The sequence below is a fragment of the Pelodiscus sinensis genome, chromosome 19 (assembly GCF_049634645.1).
Source record: "Pelodiscus sinensis isolate JC-2024 chromosome 19, ASM4963464v1, whole genome shotgun sequence".
NCBI lineage: Eukaryota > Metazoa > Chordata > Testudines > Trionychidae > Pelodiscus > Pelodiscus sinensis.
In genome coordinates this window covers 14,019,766-14,037,125 of record NC_134729.1, presented here as the reverse complement: position 1 = coordinate 14,037,125, position 17,360 = coordinate 14,019,766, and the positions used below count along the sequence as shown (strand labels likewise).

The following is a 17,360-nucleotide window of genomic DNA, read 5'->3' as shown; positions in this document are numbered from 1 at the left end:
TCAGGCGCCCATGGGCAGAGCACCTGGCTGCCCCCATCCCAGCTCACTTTCGCCTTTGCTAGGCAGTCCCTCATTACAGTCACTCAAAAGAGTCTGCACATCCCAGGTGATCTGCAGTCGGGACCTGGCTCCAAACCCAGCAGCTTTTCCATCCGGTGGCATAACTGGAAACAAGGCTCAGAAACCCCTTTGGGCACGATGCTCGTTCCAGGAGCCACTGCCTTCCTTCAAAGCCGCCCCCAAGAAAGGGTAGCAAAGCACCACTGAGATTGGGCATTGTTAAAGGGGCATCACCCGTTGCAATGTAATTAACGGGGACTTGCTCCTCCCTCCCCCCACCTCCAAGGAAACAAAAGTTGCCTCCGTGTAAAGAAACCCTGGAAGTGGGATTCAGAATGCAGGTAGGAGTGGCCTGATTTTTTAATGTAAAGAGCAGAAGTATCAGGCCACAGCTGCCCCAGACAGCTTTCTGGACCACTCCGGGTGGGACCTCTCTAGTCCAACACCCTCGGGACCAGACCGGTGTCGAACCAGAGACTTTGCGGAACCACGGGAGGTCAGTATTGTCTAGCACAGGGGTCAGCAACCTTTTCAAAGCAAAGGGCCAAACTACATGCAAATTCAGAGCAAGTGATCAATAAGGAGCCAGAACAAGAATGCCCATTTGCAGGACTGAAAATACACAGCTTCCTATTACTGAGAACGGGCATGAGGATTAATAATAGAATGAATGGAACATTGTACTCAAGGGCTTTATTTAATGGGACTTCTGCTGCTGCATCTCTTTGCACGTTTCTTTGACTTTACATCATACCCTGGTCCAATTGAGGTCCATGCCCCATTCAGGCTACGTGAACAATTGTGCGTTTTTAACATTTCCAATTTTTCATTTTTACAAAGTTGCATGTATTTTGGGAACGACCAAAGAGCCAGATTCGGCTCAAGAGCCATAGGTTGCAGACCCCGGTCTAGCAGCATTACCAACATTTCTTAGCAGACATTTCGGAGTAAATTAAAGCTAAACAACAACACAGCACACGTAGAGCCAGAACTGGGGGCTGTAAACACACTTTACAGGTGTGGCAGCAGGTCGGGTACCACCTGATCCTGCACCCCATCTGCAGCAAGATGAGATGCCGCGAACCAGTAGTATAGAAAGGGTTTATTGCTCCTCCAGGATACAGCACAGCACAGACATGATGCCGTTTCAGGAGTCAGGGCCAGGATGCCTCAGACCCCTTGGGTTAGGGGGGTCCATTGTCATCACTAGACCCTCAGCTAAGGCTGCTTCCTTCATGTTTTGCAGCCAGCAACTGCCCCTTCCCCCGAAACCTGGTGTTGGTCTCTGCCTCTCTCCCTTTGTCTCTCCCCCTGGGAATCCCGTTATCTCCTCTGGCTGAGCCTGGGTGTCTGGGTTAATACACATTTGGGTGAGTCAGGGGGAATCACACATCACAGCGCAGGGGGACCCGGGTACAGAGCAGACAGCCCCCCCAATGTCACGATAAGAACGTACGAATGGCCAGAGCGGGTCAGACCAAAGGCCCATTTAGACCAGTGTCCTGTCTGCGCACAGGGGCCAGTGTTAGGTGCCCCCAGAGGGAGTGACCAGAACAGGGAATTGGTACATGATCCACCCCGTTGCCCATTTCCAGCATCTGACACACAGAGGCCAGGGACCCCCTCCCTGCCCAGCCTGACTAACAGCCAGTGACAAACCTGGAATTTATCTAGCTCTTTTTTGAACCCTGGTAAAGTCCAGGCCTTCACAATCTCCTCTGGCTGCCGGAAACTTGACCACACCCATGATAAGCAGACATCCGGCTAACTAAAATCATGCCGGACCACGGAGGTTGTCGGTCCAGAGTGCCGACCCGTAGCAGCAGAATACTGCAGACACTGAGCCATGAATAGCTCATCGGCCATTTTAAAATCACGTCTTTCTGGGGACACTGAGCACTTATTCAGTTCGAACACTGACGCATGTGTGAGAAAAGTTCTCCGTGTTAACGCGTCAGCATCTTCCTGCGATGGTTTGCAAAGGCTCCCCCCTCGCCCCGCCTTACGGACCTCCACGGCATCCACCGCAAAGCCATGGAAGGCAGGCCTGGGCATGCCCAGCGTTTAGGGTGAATGCAATGCTAGAACGTCTGAGCTGGCTGGGTGCGTGTGCCGGCGCAGCCATGGACAGCCCTGGCAAGCTGCAGCTTTTCTGCGGCACGAAGCACCAGGCTCGGGACGTAACTCTGAAAGGAGGGTGTATCAGCAGCAGGAAGGAAGCTACCTCAGCGCCCTCTTCCAGGTGTTCTGGTCAACTGTGCTCATGACCACGCCATTAATCCAGGGCTCCGCAAGGCTCTGCTGATCCACAAAGAAGGAGACTGCAAGGTCAGAGGACGGGACATCCTTTTGGCCTTCTTTATACGCCCCAAAAGGGGCCTTTTATAGCAATCCAAGATCAGACTAGCAGAGGGGCTTGTGAGGAAGTCAGGCCACATGGGATGGACCCGCGCCCAAGGCGCAAAGGCTGTCGAATAGAATATATGTTTTAATTTACACATGTCTCCACCCGGATAGGAAGAAAAAGACTCTTCTATCCTGATAAGGCAACAGTGAACAATGATAAACCGTCAGAGAACCGAATGGGGGGGCAGGAAAAAATAATATACAAGTGGGTCTAAGTTTAAAAAAGGTGTAAGGAAAGATTCCCACCCCCGTCTGTCCCCAGCCACCTCCCCATTCTCCTGTCTTCACCACTTCTTTTTGTGCTCATCCATCGAGACGCCTCCTGGGCCCAGAGCCACCACCAGCAGCAGGCCCCCTATGACCGACATGGTCTGGAAAAAGTCATACTTCAGGAAGTCGTGGAGGGGTCTGTAGGTGGGGATGTTCCAGAATGCATTCTGTACCAGATTGATCACGAAGAGCCAGAGGACTAGGGTAAGGGCAGCCAGCTTGGTCTTGAAGCCGATGGCCACCAAGATGATGAACGCCATGCCAAAGATGTCCTGGAAGATCTGGGAGAGGGGAGACATCAGGAGACATGAGCACCTGCCCAGCTTTATCTATCCCGGGAGCTGAAAGCATTTCCCACATGGCAAGTCCGTGGCAGAGCCAGGAACAGGAGTCAGGTGTCCTGGCTCTCGGGTCCCTGCTCCAGCAATGCTCCTCCCTCTAGCTCATCAGCTGAATTCCTCCTCCACAGGTCACCTTGCCCCCGCCCTGGCTAGTCTCTCCCTTGCGCGGGTTTTCCTCCTTCAACTCTTCCGGGGAGAGGAGCTGGCTGCACACGGAGAGCTTGGCATGCAAAAGAGGTGGCGTGGCAGAACAGATGAAATACTACGCTGTGCAGCTCCCGGCACTAACGCAAAGTGGGGTCAGGCAGGCTAGGACTAGGGATGTAAAATGCCATTGAACTGGTGAAATGGTACCCACTGCCCCTGCGTTTATCCGATTCAAGGGCTGCATGGGTTGGACTGGCCTCCTTGCTCACTAGGGTTGGGCTACAGCAGGGGCTGCTGGCGTCTAGTCTGCATAGGCTGGGCCATGGGCAGGGGGGCTGTATGGGGTACTGGTCAGCCATCACCCAGCGAGCACCGCCATTACGGGTAATGCCCCCCAGGTAACCTTAACCGACTCCCCGCTGACATCCCTAGTTGGGCCACCAAACGCCTCTCCCCCTCCCCACTAAGCAGCGGTGGAGTAACTCCCCCGCTCTCCTCCCCACACGTTCCAAACAAGGCGAGCAGCCACCGCACTGCTGATACTGCTGCTGGGCGTGGGTTCCAGGGGAGAACCCAACAGCACTGAGGGGGTAACCATGGAGGGAAGCAGCACTGAGGGGGGGGCCCTTTGCTCCGGGGCTAGGGCATGTCTAGCCCCACCGCTGGATGAGCTGCCTGGAGCAGTGGGAGCCCAGGGCAAGGGCCCGGGGACGTCAGAGGCCACTTACGGTGAAGGCGCTGAGTTCGAAGTGCAGCAGCGTCATGAACATGAGCACGAGCAGGAGCCTTCCCCCCAGCTGCATGTACTGCCGCGGGGAGATGTCATCCATGGTGGGGACACCGGCAAACATGGACTTCCCTTCCGAGCGGGACTCCGCGAGCAGCAGCAGCAGCCCGCCGCCGAGGGCGAGGTTCCTGCAGCAGGGGGAAGGGAAAGGCTCAATGGACCATGGAGCTACTGCCTTTGAACCCGAGCGAGGCGGCCGCCATGCCAGCATGGAACCAGGCACATTGGGCTTCAAAGCAAGAGCCCAGCCGCCCTAGCTGGGGCTGGAACAGACTCATTGCTGCTGTGGGTCGGGCACAGCGCGGGACTTGTAGCACACGCTCGCCAGCGAGTTACACAAGCGCCTGCCAAGCCGCGCTGTTCATCTCTAGCCCTGACCACCCTGCACGTGGGTTCAATGGTGAAACCCGAACCCCAGCAGAAGGGACAGAGGCGGGGAAACTGAGGCAGAGTGGCAGAGACTCGCCCAAGGTCAGATAGCAAGTCGGTGGCAGAGCTAGGTCAAGCACCCCAAAGCTCTCTCCTCCACTTTTTCTGTTCTAATGGCTGGAGTCAGAGGTTGCCTTTCGGAGCCAGGCCTGGCCCTCATTCCTTTGTGGCTAAGTAGCCCCAATTCCATTCACCCTCTGGAACTCACCTCATCAGGAATTTGAGGTCCCATAAAATACTGTAAGCGACTGTCTGCAAAACAGAAATCACCGGCTTAACCCTTGCGCCCAGGGCCTGAGAGGGGCTGTGGGGCCGTGCCCCACCCTCATCAGTGGGGAGCACGTTGGAGTCTTCAGGGTATTTATTCTGCACGGCTACAGCTCCCCTGCCCCCGGGAAGGGACAGAAACCCTGAGTGCTTGTGACATTTACACAGTCGACTGCACAAAGCTGTAGGGAACAGTGCGCAGGGAACAGTCCTGCCCCAGGGAGGACACAGCCGAAGGGGACGCAGCTTCTAGCGACAAGGCTGCGTCGACACAGCCCTGTCGCTAAACGTCAGCGTGCGCGAATGCTGATTGTCGGCACTTTTGCTGACAAAATACCCCCCCACAAGGGGGTTTCGCTGGGCCCGCTAACAAAGCAGCGTTCACACTTTCACTTGCTGCGGCAAACCTTTGCCGTTCACGCGGGATAGGGGGGGAAGCACCGTGAATGACAGAAGCTTGTCGATGGAGCATGTAGACATAGCCTATTAAGGGACCGTCAACACATGACCATTAATCCCACCTAAGGGAGGGTGTGAATTTAAAGCAGATGCACGCCTCTTGAATATCTCCACATGCGACGCTCTTTTCTTGGCGTAAGAGTGTTTCATTCTGAACTAGCTTCATCTGCTCTGGAATGGGCAGGTCGCCTGCACTCTGGCACAGCTATGCCGGATTCGTTCCCCACGTAGACAAGCCCTAACAGCACGAGGTCATTGGTCTCGCTCCTTCTCTAGCTTTTATGGCTCTGGCGCTCATATCAGGCTATGTCTAGACTGCAGGCTTCTTTCCGAAGGAGCTTTTCCGGAAGAGAGCGTCCACACTGCAAAAGCGCATCGAAAACGTGATCTGCTTTTTCGAAAGACAGAGTCCACACTGAGTGGACACTCTCTCGCATGTCAGCTGTGATTACTATGGACCAAGTGGCCACCAGGGTACCCGTGCTTTTTCCTCTTTCCTCTTCTTGCATAACCCACTCCCTCTTCCCTGTTCACACATGCCTTTTTCTGAAAGAGCTCTTTCAGAAAAAGGCTTCTTCCTCATAGAACAAGGATTACAAATGTCAGCAAAAGCCCTCTGCTCTTTTGATTTTCTTTCAGAAGAACGCGATTGCAGTGTGGACGTAATTGAAGGTTCTTTTGGAAAAAACTCTGTAGTGTAGACATACCCTCAGTCCACAGGCTTAGTGCCCGCTGCTACCAACCCACTGAGCAGCCAGGGGAATCTCTCACCCCACACGCCTGTCTGGAGCAGCATTGCGAAGCTAGCCTCTCCCCCACTCACCTGCATGAAGATAATCCCAAAGAGGCCAAAACAAGCGTAAGGAACAAACCTCCTGGCTAGGACTAGAACGCACCCAACTGCAACACAGACACAGAGAATGAGAAAAAAAATCAGCATCAGAGGCAATGCGGGAAACAAAGCATCTTCCATCATCTGCATGAGGGCTTTGGGGCATTTTGCCACCAAGGTAGGACACCGAGGGGGGAGATTTTCACTGCCAACTTGGGAAGCCAACCATGCAAGTCTTATTAGAAGAGGAGCTTCTGCCAAGCACAGTCCACCTTGTAGGGGCATTTCCCTAGATAACCTCAGAGATCTTTGTCCAGAGGGATGGTGGAAGGTCACAGATCTACATTCTACTCCAGAATGTACCCCCGCCTCACTGCATCTCCTCGGAAAAGTCATTTCCCCGTTCTGTACCTCAGTTTACCCACCTGCAGCACAGGGACATACCATCCTGGGACACATGAAATGTAATCCTACGAGATGCCAGTCTGGAAGGTGCCAGACAGACAGAGTGGGGTTATGTCAAAGATTTCAGGTTCTGCACTGAAATACTGCCTCTGTGTGACGCTCAGCATTGGCAGAACTGTGGGAGAGGCCAGTGAGGGGAAAGGTGGGAAAAAAGTCACCTGTGTACAAACCCAATGTGTACAAACCCAACAAAATGGGGAAAAAGGGGCGAGGCTGCAGTACTGCAGAAGAGAATCTGTGGGGTAGGGTGGATCACAAATTGAATTCAGGTCAACTGTGTGATGCTGTTGTGAAAAAAGCAAATGTTCCAGGCTGAATTAACGGCAGCAGCAGCCGTAAGACGTGGGAAGTAATTATTCCATTCTAGTCAGCAGGGGCAAGGCGGAGCACTCAGGTGGAGCACTGTCCAGTCCTGGACCCCACACTTCAGGGAGATTAGGAAAAACTTTCTAACTCTAAGCACTGAAACGACTGCCCAAAGCAGGCCATGGAACCTATCACTGGACTAGCTTAGACAAACACCTGTCAGCAGTGGTCTAGGTTGCTTGGTTCTGCCTCAACATGGAGGGGCTGGATTAGATGAACCTTCGAAGTCTCTCTTCTGACCCAGATGCCCTCAGAACTGTGACAGAGGTGCGAGGGCTCTTACCCAGCTGTCCCGACATGTTGAGTAACACAAACAGCGTGGCCAAGACGGTGCCGCTCCCCCACGACATGTTGATGTAATCCCGCTGCTCGTTCCACTGAAACCACATCCGTATCCCGTCCTCGAGGAAGGTGCTGATCAGGCAGAGGTGAGCCAGGTGAGGTAGGTAGCGCTTTGTCCCGCGCAGGAACTGGACGGGGCAGATACGGCCAGAGGAGGAAGAACAAAAGGCGGCATTGGAGGGTCATAAAACAACGGCCCCTGGTAGCCGAAGCAGCAAGTTGCCAGGTTACCCAGCTCCAACTGTGATACTACTTTGGTCAAAGGAGAATCCCAGGGCACCTTGCCCACTTCCATTAACCAGCCTTTACTTCGCCTCTCGGAGGCAGGGATCAGAGATGGGGAAACTGAGGCAAGAGACACAACTTGACTCTTCTAAGGTTGTAAGAGTCAGCCCCGGCTCTGACCACTCCACATGTCTTCCCAGAGCCAGGAACAGAACCCACGAGTCCAGATTCCCAGCCCCTGCTCTACCCACTAGAACACACTCTCCTTCCAAAACCGGGAGCAGGTCCTAAGAGCCCCAACTCCCAGTTTAAACTCTCCAGAAAAAATACACCAGGACACCAATGAAACGGGAGGACTGCGACCCCAAGAGCAGGTAATTCACACAGCTCGCCACTGTGCATTAGTCCCGTACAGCAGAGACTGACCGAGGCAGGGGAGGAGACTGCGTAGCAGCTACCATAAGATCTGCCCAGTGCGCTCGGGTCCTTTACTCAAATACATTTTGTTTTTCTTCATTTAAATCATCGCTCTGGGGCGTGGCTGGGGAGGAGGGTGCAGGCTGCCCCGAGGAGCGAGGACAACCCCAGCCTTCTCTCACCGCAGCAGCTTGGGGCCAGGTGAGAAACGCCTCTCCATGGACACTTCAACTGCAACGGGCACAGCTGTGGGGAGGGGTGCAGGTCCCCTGGCTGGAGGATAAACAGACACACAGACAAACTCTCTAAAGTATAGTAGATAGCTGTCCTTTTCTCCTCCCGGCTCCTGCTGCCCCAATGGAGTTGTAGCTGTCCCAGTCCGTGGTTCTGCCCCCTTGTCGTCATTTTGCAGTGTAACTTCCTCCTACCAGACCCCTCCCTTTACATTTTATGAGACACAATCGAATTGCAGGCACAGCCCATTGGCCTGGCATAACCAAACTCTGACTAGGGATGTAAAATCCCGGTTAATTACTGAACCTGTTAAATGCTAGGTTTAACCAATTAACTGATTAAGATGGGAACCCAGTGGGAGGTTGCCACTTTCCGGCTGCCCCCCTGGCCATGCGGGGGCTGCCGCTGCCTGCTCCTGACCCCCACGCGGGGCTGAACCCTCTCTCCACCAATGGTGGGCTGCAGGCATGAGGCTGCTCCCAGGTACCAGTTAATTGATACCCAATAAAGCATCATCTGGTAAGGGTGATGCTTACCGGGTAACCGGTTACCTGTTCACATCCCTAACCGTGACCTTGCTTCAAGTTATGACAAGAGGAAACCTCATTCCAAATTTGGTGGTCCTAGCTTTCACCATTTAGGGAATTTGTGAACAAACGGACTCACAGTTGGATGGACAGACGGACACACATTTCTAAACTAAGTAGTACGATTAGTCTAGAAGCATCTTCCACTGTTCCGGAGGCGTGTAGCCAGGCATGCCAATTCCTTGGAATTGTCTCACGTTTGAGGTACACCTCCCACGCCCCTGCTGATTTCGTGGGCTTCACCTCACATCTCCATGTAGCCCTTAACCTCTTGCAAGATGGGGCACAGAGGGGATGATGGGACTTGTCCAAGGCTACCACGTTAGTTGGTGGCTGTGCTGTGGAAAGAGCCAGACCCCGCGGGGAAATAAAGCAAAACGTATTCGGCGTATTGCTGCAGTGCCCCAGAGCGCCAGTCATGGATCCCCCTGTGCACAGAGACGATCCTCACACTAACGAATCGCTAAGTCAGAAACTACAGACAGTCTCAGGCCAGGGGTAGCCACCAGATAACCTACCCTGACCTCTGTGATGTAGTGGGAGGTAACCTGCTAACTCTCTGGCTGCTGTCTGTAGCACCACCGAGCAGACTAGTGATGAGTCACTATGCAAAGAGGGTATCCCAACTGGTTTGGCCAGCTGACCCCCATGGAGTGGAATGCTGTCCTGGCTGGGGGGCAGGGCTGGAGGAGAGGGACTTAGTTCCTGGCTGGAAAGCAGGGGAGAAGGAACTGGGGAGGGGGCTGGGATTCCCCTATCTCAAGGGGGACTCTGAGGCCTCTTAGCCCCCAGTTCCTGTAACCAGATTACATCTGTGCTATGCTGTATCCTGGAGGAGCAATAAACCACCCTCAATTCTACTGGCTGGTGGAGTCTGTTTGTGCCATTTCGGGGTGCAGGAGACGGGGGACCCCCAACGCGCCGTCACAACCTCCTATAAAGAATGGGCAGAAAGGTCCATCTAACCCAGCAGCCTGTCTCTTGACAGTGAACAATGCCAGGTGCCCCAGAGGGAAAGAACAGAGCAGGGAATCAACAAGTGATCCATCCGTGGTCACTCTGGCATAGCACAGGCCGCCTATAGCACCTACACATGAAGCGCAACAACCAGAAGTTAAAGGAAAGTATTACCGCCCACAGCTCTCCAGAAACGGAGCTCCCAACTATCCACATAGCTGAATGGTTCACACGTCCCAAACCCTTCCAGAAAGCCCTTTGCTTCTTTCAGTGTGCAAAAGGGTAAAGCAGGACACTCGACCGCAGCCGACGTTCACTGACACACCCACTAACACACCTCCAGTGATACGGATACCGTTCTTATCACTGAGTCTATTAAATAACACGGGTCTGTCTCTCTTTTTGGGGGAGGAGGAGGAGGGAACGGAGGACAGCAAGGAAAGAAAAGACAGGGAGGGGAGACAAGCCCACATCTGACCTCCTCAAAACTTCTGAATTAGAGGTGAGGAGGAGAAATTCTCTGATTTGATCTGCCCATACACTGAATCGTCGTCTCCAAACAACTCAGTATTTTTAATGAGCTCTTTAGTCCGGAGTGACAAACTGGCTGGTCTGGAGGCCAGAATACTTTCTCGGTGGATACAACACTACACAGGCAGCGGCCGTCTGTCCCATGCACCCTCTAAGTTACGTACACGTAATATGCACCTTCCATCACCATTCCTGCGCTGGATGCAAGGAACTACTCTGTAACCAGGGCAATGCTTTCGCCTGCAAAAGGTGCTCTGTTACGCAATAGGTGCCTTCCCAAGGTGGCACAGAATTACTGGTGGGGTCTGTGGATAAGGCAAAACTATCAGTTCTAATTGAGAATCTCTCAAACATTAAGGCCCTGGTTGTGAAAGCATAAGAATCTGTAAGGAGATGAACAGTATTCTAAAGCATCATTAAAAAGGAGCTTTCTTCACTCTGTACCAGCTAGAGGACACCATATTATAGCATGGATTGGCTCCAATCACATTTAAAACACTGCTCTTTTTGTAGTGTAAGTAGGATTTAAAAGTGCCCATGTGAATAACACAGGACACTGCATGTGCTATCTAAGGAACTCAGTTTAACTTTAATCCGCATGTACTTCTAGTGTGAGAGAGAGAACAGTGCCAAAGAAAACTCACTAGCTCCACATGCCAGAACACAACGCTGAGGAAAAAGCCAAGTGGTTTGGCTCGGTCTAGGGCATGGGTTCCCAAACTGGGAGGGGGGTGGGGGGGACATAAAGAAATTCCGGGGGGGGGGGGGAGGGGTGCGAGGTGACAGCCCCAGTTTTGCTGCTATTTTTGTTTTTTGGCCCCTGTCAGTTCCTTTTTTTTTTCCCCCCTTAACAAGTTTTGCTGCTATGGGGGGTGGGGGTGGGGGTTTCTCAAAAATCAAAAAGGGGGCGTGATGCCGAAAAGTTTGGGAACCGCTGGTCTAGGAGTAAGAGTGAAATTCTATAGTTTGTGATATATAGAAAGTCACACTATGATCTAAAGGTCCTCTCTCACCTCAGAATCTATGGACCAACCTCAAATCCCTTCTGCATTACTTACATTTCTACAAGGAGTCCGATGGCACTTTAAAGACACATTTGTTAGGAAAAACTTAAAAAACGACAAATAATTAGCAGCACCTGTTTTTTAAGTCTTTCCAGTTACAGACTAACTCGGCTACCCCTCTGAAATTTATTAGGGTATTAGCTTATGTTTCAATATTCTAATAAATGTGTTCGGTTTAAAGTGCCATCAGACTCCTTGTTGTTTTTGCTGAAACAAACTAACACAGCTCCTTCTGCGAACTCTTACATTTCTATAATGCTTCCCACCTTGAAGGATCCCAAAGCACCAGTTGGCTACAGAGATTTATGGCCCCTCATGTCTGTCAGGTTTGAGTAATCAGTTGAGTCAGAACCAGATTAATCCCCAAATCCCTGTTGTCTGAAACTGGCTTACATCCTCTGAAGTCCATTGGTTATGTTAAGTGCGCTCATATCAAAAACCTTGCTTATCGGTGGCGCTCAGCGCAAATATAAAATCTGTGGCTGCATCCGCTCCACCATCTGCAAACACGGTCCACAGATATAAAGTAGATCTCCGCAGACGGGAGGGGCTCTGTTTATCCGAATGCACTTCCTATCTTCCTGATCTTTATGGGGAACAGGAGATAGTCTGCAGTGGAGGTAGGCTGAGCAGGAGAAAAGGATGTAAAAACAGCTTACAATAGTTAACCAGTTAAACGATTTGTTTAACCAGTTAGCCATAAGTGGTGGCAGCTGCTGTCCCAGCAGGGGTAGCTGCTGCCCTGGCCCCAGCCCCAGCCCAGTCCAGGGGAGGGGGCCTGCTGGCTGGGCCCTATAGTTAGATGACTACATACATTTTCCCCCCACCCCTGCTGCCTCTGTATCAGGGGCAGTGGGTGGGGGGAAATCCAGTGCCTGTGAGGAGCTGCTTAAAAGCCAGCTCCCCATGAGCACCAGATTTGCCTGCCCACCACCACACACTGCTGCCTCTATGAGATAGAGAGGCAGCAGTGAGGAGGGGGAGCGGGGCAGGCGGGAGGTTATATGCGAGGGGGGCCAGCTTTCAAGCAGGCTCCCCTCATGTGCTGGCTCTGTGGACCTGCCCTCCCCCGCATTGCTGCCGCCTACAGGAGCCAGTGCTGGGGAGAGCCTGGGCCCACCGTGGACAGGCATCTGGTCTGTGAGGGGAGCTGTTTTTTAAAAGGGCTCCTCTCATGGAACAGCTCTGCCTGCCACCCCATGCTGCTGCCTCTAATACAGAGGCAGCAACCTTGAGTGTCAGGGGGCTCCCTAGTAGTGGGGCCAGCCCCACCCCGGGCACCTACTGAATAGCTGTGTAACCGCTAAGATTTCATGCAGTTACACAACTATTCAATTACAGAATATCTAACATCCCTACCAGTAAGCATGCCAGTAAGGCTAATACTTACCAGGGAACCATTCTATCTCTAGCAGGAGATGAAGTCAGAACGCTCAGATTCCAATCTCAACTCTGCCACTTATTCACTGCATGACCATGGGCAAGTCACTTCTGGTTTCTTTGCCACAGCTTTGACTTGCCCATGGTCATGCAGTGAATAAGTGGCAGAGTTGAGATTGGAATCTGAGAGTTCTGACTTCATCTCCTGCGGGATAACATGGGGATAACACCTATCTTTCAGGGGCTACGAGGTTCACAATCAGTTAGTGGACAGACCAAAGATGCCAGCCAAATCTGATTATTACATAGAAGCAATCAGACGCAGGCGGGAATACTGGGTTACTGCTGGTGTGGAAAGGGACTGAACTAGTAATCTGAGGATTCCCACTCTCCTTATAGCTGACCCCTTGTCCCCTGACCACAGTGCACAGGAGAATAAACTCCTTGTTTCACCCTTAGGTTTGTTTATTTGGAGCCAATTGATATCAACTGGATGTAGTCAGGAAGGCAGGTGTTTTAATCCCATCAGATATATTACCTCACAGTTCAAGGCACAAAAAGAAAATGCCAACTCATATCAACAGATCACCCCATGTTGCACAAGCCTTGCTCCCTAGACACCTATGAGTACCAGTCAGGGTCACTTACTCTTTGCCCCTGTTCCGCCCCCCTCCCCATTCTCCATCTTTTACCTTTGACTAAGGATGTTAACTAGCAGTTAATTTACTAGTCGAGTAGTCGGTGGAATTTCCATCGACTAATCAATAGGCACTTCTGCATTCCTCCTATGAAATGTACAAGTGCCCCCCAGGAACGCAGAACTCTATGTGTAGCCTGGGGCCAGCGGAAGTCCCGCTGACTCCAGGCTACAGGCAGGTGACAGCTTTGAAACATACAAGAGTCCCCAGCGACTCTTGTGCATTTCAAAGCAGCAGTGCAGCATGGAGTCCGGGGTCACTGGGGGCTTAAGTGTCCCCCGCTGACCCGAGGCTCCATGCTGCACTGCCAATTTGAAATGCCACACGGAGCTGGGGTCAGCTGGGGACTCTCCAGGTGATCCCAGGTTCCGTGGAAATGCTGCACTGAAGCCTGCAATCAGCTGGGGAGTCCCCAGCTGACTCCAGGCTCCACGTGTGGCAGTGCCACACAGCTGATGCCTGGCTCAGCTGTGCAGCGCTGCTGCTTTGAAGTACCCCTCTTCCCCCCCTTTGCTGCCTCTATCTGCTAGACGTAAGGGGGGGGGGAGGGAAATTGACTAGTCAACTGACTATCTGATAAGCATAGATGACTAGTCCTTAACATCCCTACCTTTGACCTCACACCCACTCTTCTTTTTCCATTTCTTGTCCCCAGAAAGCAATTGTGTGCTGGGCTTAGTGAGTCCTCCCCCTGAGCTGGGGTTAGATGCGGGGGGCCTAGACCTCCCTGACCCAGTATGACAAACAGAACCAGCCTTGCAAACCCTGGGCTGGGTGCCCCGTACCCCACTGAGAACCGGGACATGTTGTCTCTAAATCCCCCATGTGGGAAAGACCTTCCTACTGGGGGGCCAGACAACAGGTGGTACAGCCCTCCCTCCAAGCATAAGGGGGAGGAGAAGCAGGTGGTACATCCCACTTTTCTTACAAGCTCCCCTGGGAAGAGTGGCTGGTACATCCCCATCCCTTTGCCTCAGCCGACCCCAGGCTGGGGGGGGGGGGGGGCAAGTAATTGGTACACCTCCCCCCACCACACACACAAGGGGGAAAGCAGGTGGTACATTTGTCCCCCCATTTTTGATAGATTCCCCCAATACCCTCCCCACAGTGGTACATCCTCCATTACTTCTCTAAGGGGCAGGTACAGCCCCCTCCCCCGGGGTAGATGGTAGATTCTCCTCACTCCCCCCCCCCCATCCACCCCTGATGGGGGACTAAGTGGTACGTCCCCCCTTCACCATGGCAGAGGCGCGGGTGGTACATCCCAGGCTTTGCGACCCTGCAGGGAGATGCAGGAGAGACGAGGAGTCCTGCGGCCCCCTGCAGCCTAACCGACGTACTGGAGCATGAGACCCCCCTTCGCCAGGTGGTATCTCCCACCCGCCACGGCTCCCACGCGGGAATGGACCAAACCGTTCCCGGCCGGCGGGGGCAGGCCGGCCCCAGCTCCCGCTACTCCAGGAGGGGCCGCCCCCCTCACCTGGTCTGCCAGGTCCTCGGCAGCCCCCATCAAGTCTCCATTGGGCGCCATGGTTGGCTCCGGCCCGGCCTCACGCTCTCAGGGGCCGAGAGTGGGGAACAGAGGGGGCGTGGCCGACGGCGAGGAGGGGGCGTGGCCAGAACGCAACCAGTCACAGGAATGCATCCCACCCACAGCGGGTCACGTGGGCTCGCTCGGTCATGGCTACCGAGGCAGACCCGCTCGCTTCGCCTCGGTAGCCATGGCAGCCGCGCCCCCAGGCTTCGGAGGTGGGAGGGGCCGAGCGCTATCGCCGTCTTCCCGCCTTCTGAGGCTGCGCTGCGGGCGGGAGCGTCCCCAGGCTGGAGCGCGAGACCCCGCCCGGCCACGCGCCCACAGCCACCAACGGCTCCCCCCCTTCCCGGTCTGGGCACGCGCGTACAGGCACCAACGGCTCCTCCCGGCCACGCGCCCACAGCCACCAACGGCTCCCCCCCTTCCCGGTCTGGGCACGCGCGTACAGGCACCAACGGCTCCTCCCGGCCACGCGCCCACAGCCACTAACGGCTCCCCCCCCTCCCGGTCTGAGCACGCGTCCACAGCCACCCAGGGCTCCTCCCCAGCTGGAGCCCCCACACCTGACCAGGGCATCTCCACAAGCAGCCCCAGTGCCCCACACCTGGCCACAGCACCCCACGCCCAGCCATGGGGCTTCATGCCTGGCGTGGCAACCCTGTGTGACCTGGCCACCTCACGTCATGAGCAGTCGTGCGCCTCGTGTCCAGCCACGGCCACCTCCCTTCCTGAGCGGGCATGGTGCCACGCACCTGTGGGGCCTCATGCCTGGCCACTGCCATGACATATCATACCCGGCCAGGGCCAGCGTGCCCCCCACACCCAACCACAGCACCTCATGTCTGGCCCCGGCCGTACCACCTCCCCCACAGCCATGGACTCACCACCTGAGCCACAGCCACACTGCCTCTTGCCACGCCACGGCCACATCACCTCATGCCCAGCCAGGGTGCCGTCTGCCAGACCTCAGTACCTCACACCCAGGCACGGCATCTCACGCCTAGACATGGCAATCGTACCTCACATCCGGACATGGCATCTCTTCTTCAGCTCCACCACGGGACCAACACCTCGTGCTCAGCCACGGCACCTCGCACCCAGCTGGGGAAAGTACAGGTAGGAACTGAAGAGAAACAGTCAAATGAAAAAGAGCCCATTCAGTTATATCCCATGAAGGCAGAGAACTAAATACTGACAAATAAGTGCTTGTATACAAATGGAAAAGAAGTCTAAATACAAAGATGGGTGAACTTGAGTGCCTGGTGGTAAATGAGGATAGTGATATCATAGATATCACAAGCTGTTGGAGTGATGATAATCAGTGGGACATGGGAATGCCAAGGTACAAACTATATAGGAATGAAAGAACAGGTTGCACTTGTGGGAAGTGGCAAGATATGCGAAAGAAAGCATAGAGTCAAATATAGTAAAAATCTTAACATTAACACAGACTCTCTATGGCTACGTCTTCACCACAAGTTCTTCTGGCAGAAAATACGCTAATGAGGAACTCATTAGCATAAGTCGTGATCTCATTAGCATATTTTCTGCTGTTTCTTTTTGCGCAAGGGGTTTTTGCGCAAAAAGAAGCTGTGTGGATGTGGGTTTTTGCGCAAAAACCCCTTGCACAAAAAGAAATGACAAAATATGCTAATGAGATCATGACTTATGCTAACAAGTTCCTCATTAGCATATTTTCTGCCAGAAGAACTTGCAGTGAAGACAAAGCCTGTGAGTAGAAATTAAATGCTTGAGTAATACAAGTATAGCACTAGGAATGTACTACTGACCATCGGATCAGGATGTTTTGAAATTCTTAGGGAGATTAGAGAGGCTACATAAACAGACGATCCAATAATAATTAGGGATTTCAACTTTTCCTGTATTAAGAAGGAATATGTCACCTCAGGATGAGCTATAGAGATCACATTTTTAGACAGCGTTACTGACTGCTTCTTGGAGCAGCTTGTCCTGGAACCCACAAGAGAAGAGGCAATTCTTGATTTAGCCCTAAGTGGTGCATAGGAATTGGTCCAAGAGGTGAATATAGCTAAACCGTTCAGTAATAGCGGCCATAATGTAATTAAATGTAATATCCTTGTAGGAGGGAAAATACCAAATAAATCCACTACAGTAGCATTTAATTTAAAAAATTTAATGAAAAAAGGCAGAATCTTGTTAAATGGACATTAAAAAATACAGTCACAAGAGTAAAATGCCTGCAAATTGCATGGAAACTTTTTTACTCACACACTCTCTCTCTCTCTCTTTGTCTTTCTCTCTCTAGTATAATTAGGCAAGTCAAAAAGAAATTGAAGAGCAAGTAGCAAAAAACACAAAAAAGCTAACAACAAAATTTTGTAATTACCCTGCCTACCAATCAGTGGGACCACTAAAGGAGCTCTCCAGGAAGATAAGGCCATTGTGGAGAAGCTAAATTAATTCTTTACATCAGTCTTCACTGCAAAAGATGTGAGGGAGGTTCCCACGCCTGAGCCATTCTTTTTAGGTGACAAATCTGAGGAACTATGCCAGAATGGGTTGTCAATAAAGGAGGTTTTG

The 17,360-nt window shown here is 52.8% G+C and overlaps 2 protein-coding genes across 6 annotated transcripts in view; one reads left to right on the top strand and one right to left on the bottom strand.

Moving 5' to 3' along the window:
• Nucleotides 1-2,530: 2,530 nt before the first annotated feature.
• On the bottom strand, nt 2,531-14,987 carry LOC102448064 (surfeit locus protein 4-like). The gene is made up of 6 exons (XM_006139164.4): nt 14,745-14,987; nt 7,113-7,299; nt 5,990-6,066; nt 4,649-4,692; nt 3,953-4,139; nt 2,531-3,017 (listed from the first exon to the last, which is right to left on the bottom strand). The coding sequence occupies exons 1-6, from the start codon at nt 14,793-14,795 to the stop codon at nt 2,751-2,753; spliced, it is 813 nt and encodes a 270-aa protein (XP_006139226.1). The 5' UTR covers nt 14,796-14,987; the 3' UTR covers nt 2,531-2,750.
• Nucleotides 14,988-15,143: 156 nt separating this feature from the next.
• CACNA1A (calcium voltage-gated channel subunit alpha1 A) overlaps nt 15,144-17,360 on the top strand; it is a 259,911-nt gene continuing 257,694 nt past the window's right edge. For all 5 annotated transcript variants that reach the window (XR_012896663.1, XM_075902448.1, XM_075902447.1 and 2 more), the window contains exon 1: nt 15,144-15,914. The gene's annotated coding sequence lies outside the window, so the exon portion shown is untranslated. The remainder of the gene's footprint in view (nt 15,915-17,360) is intronic.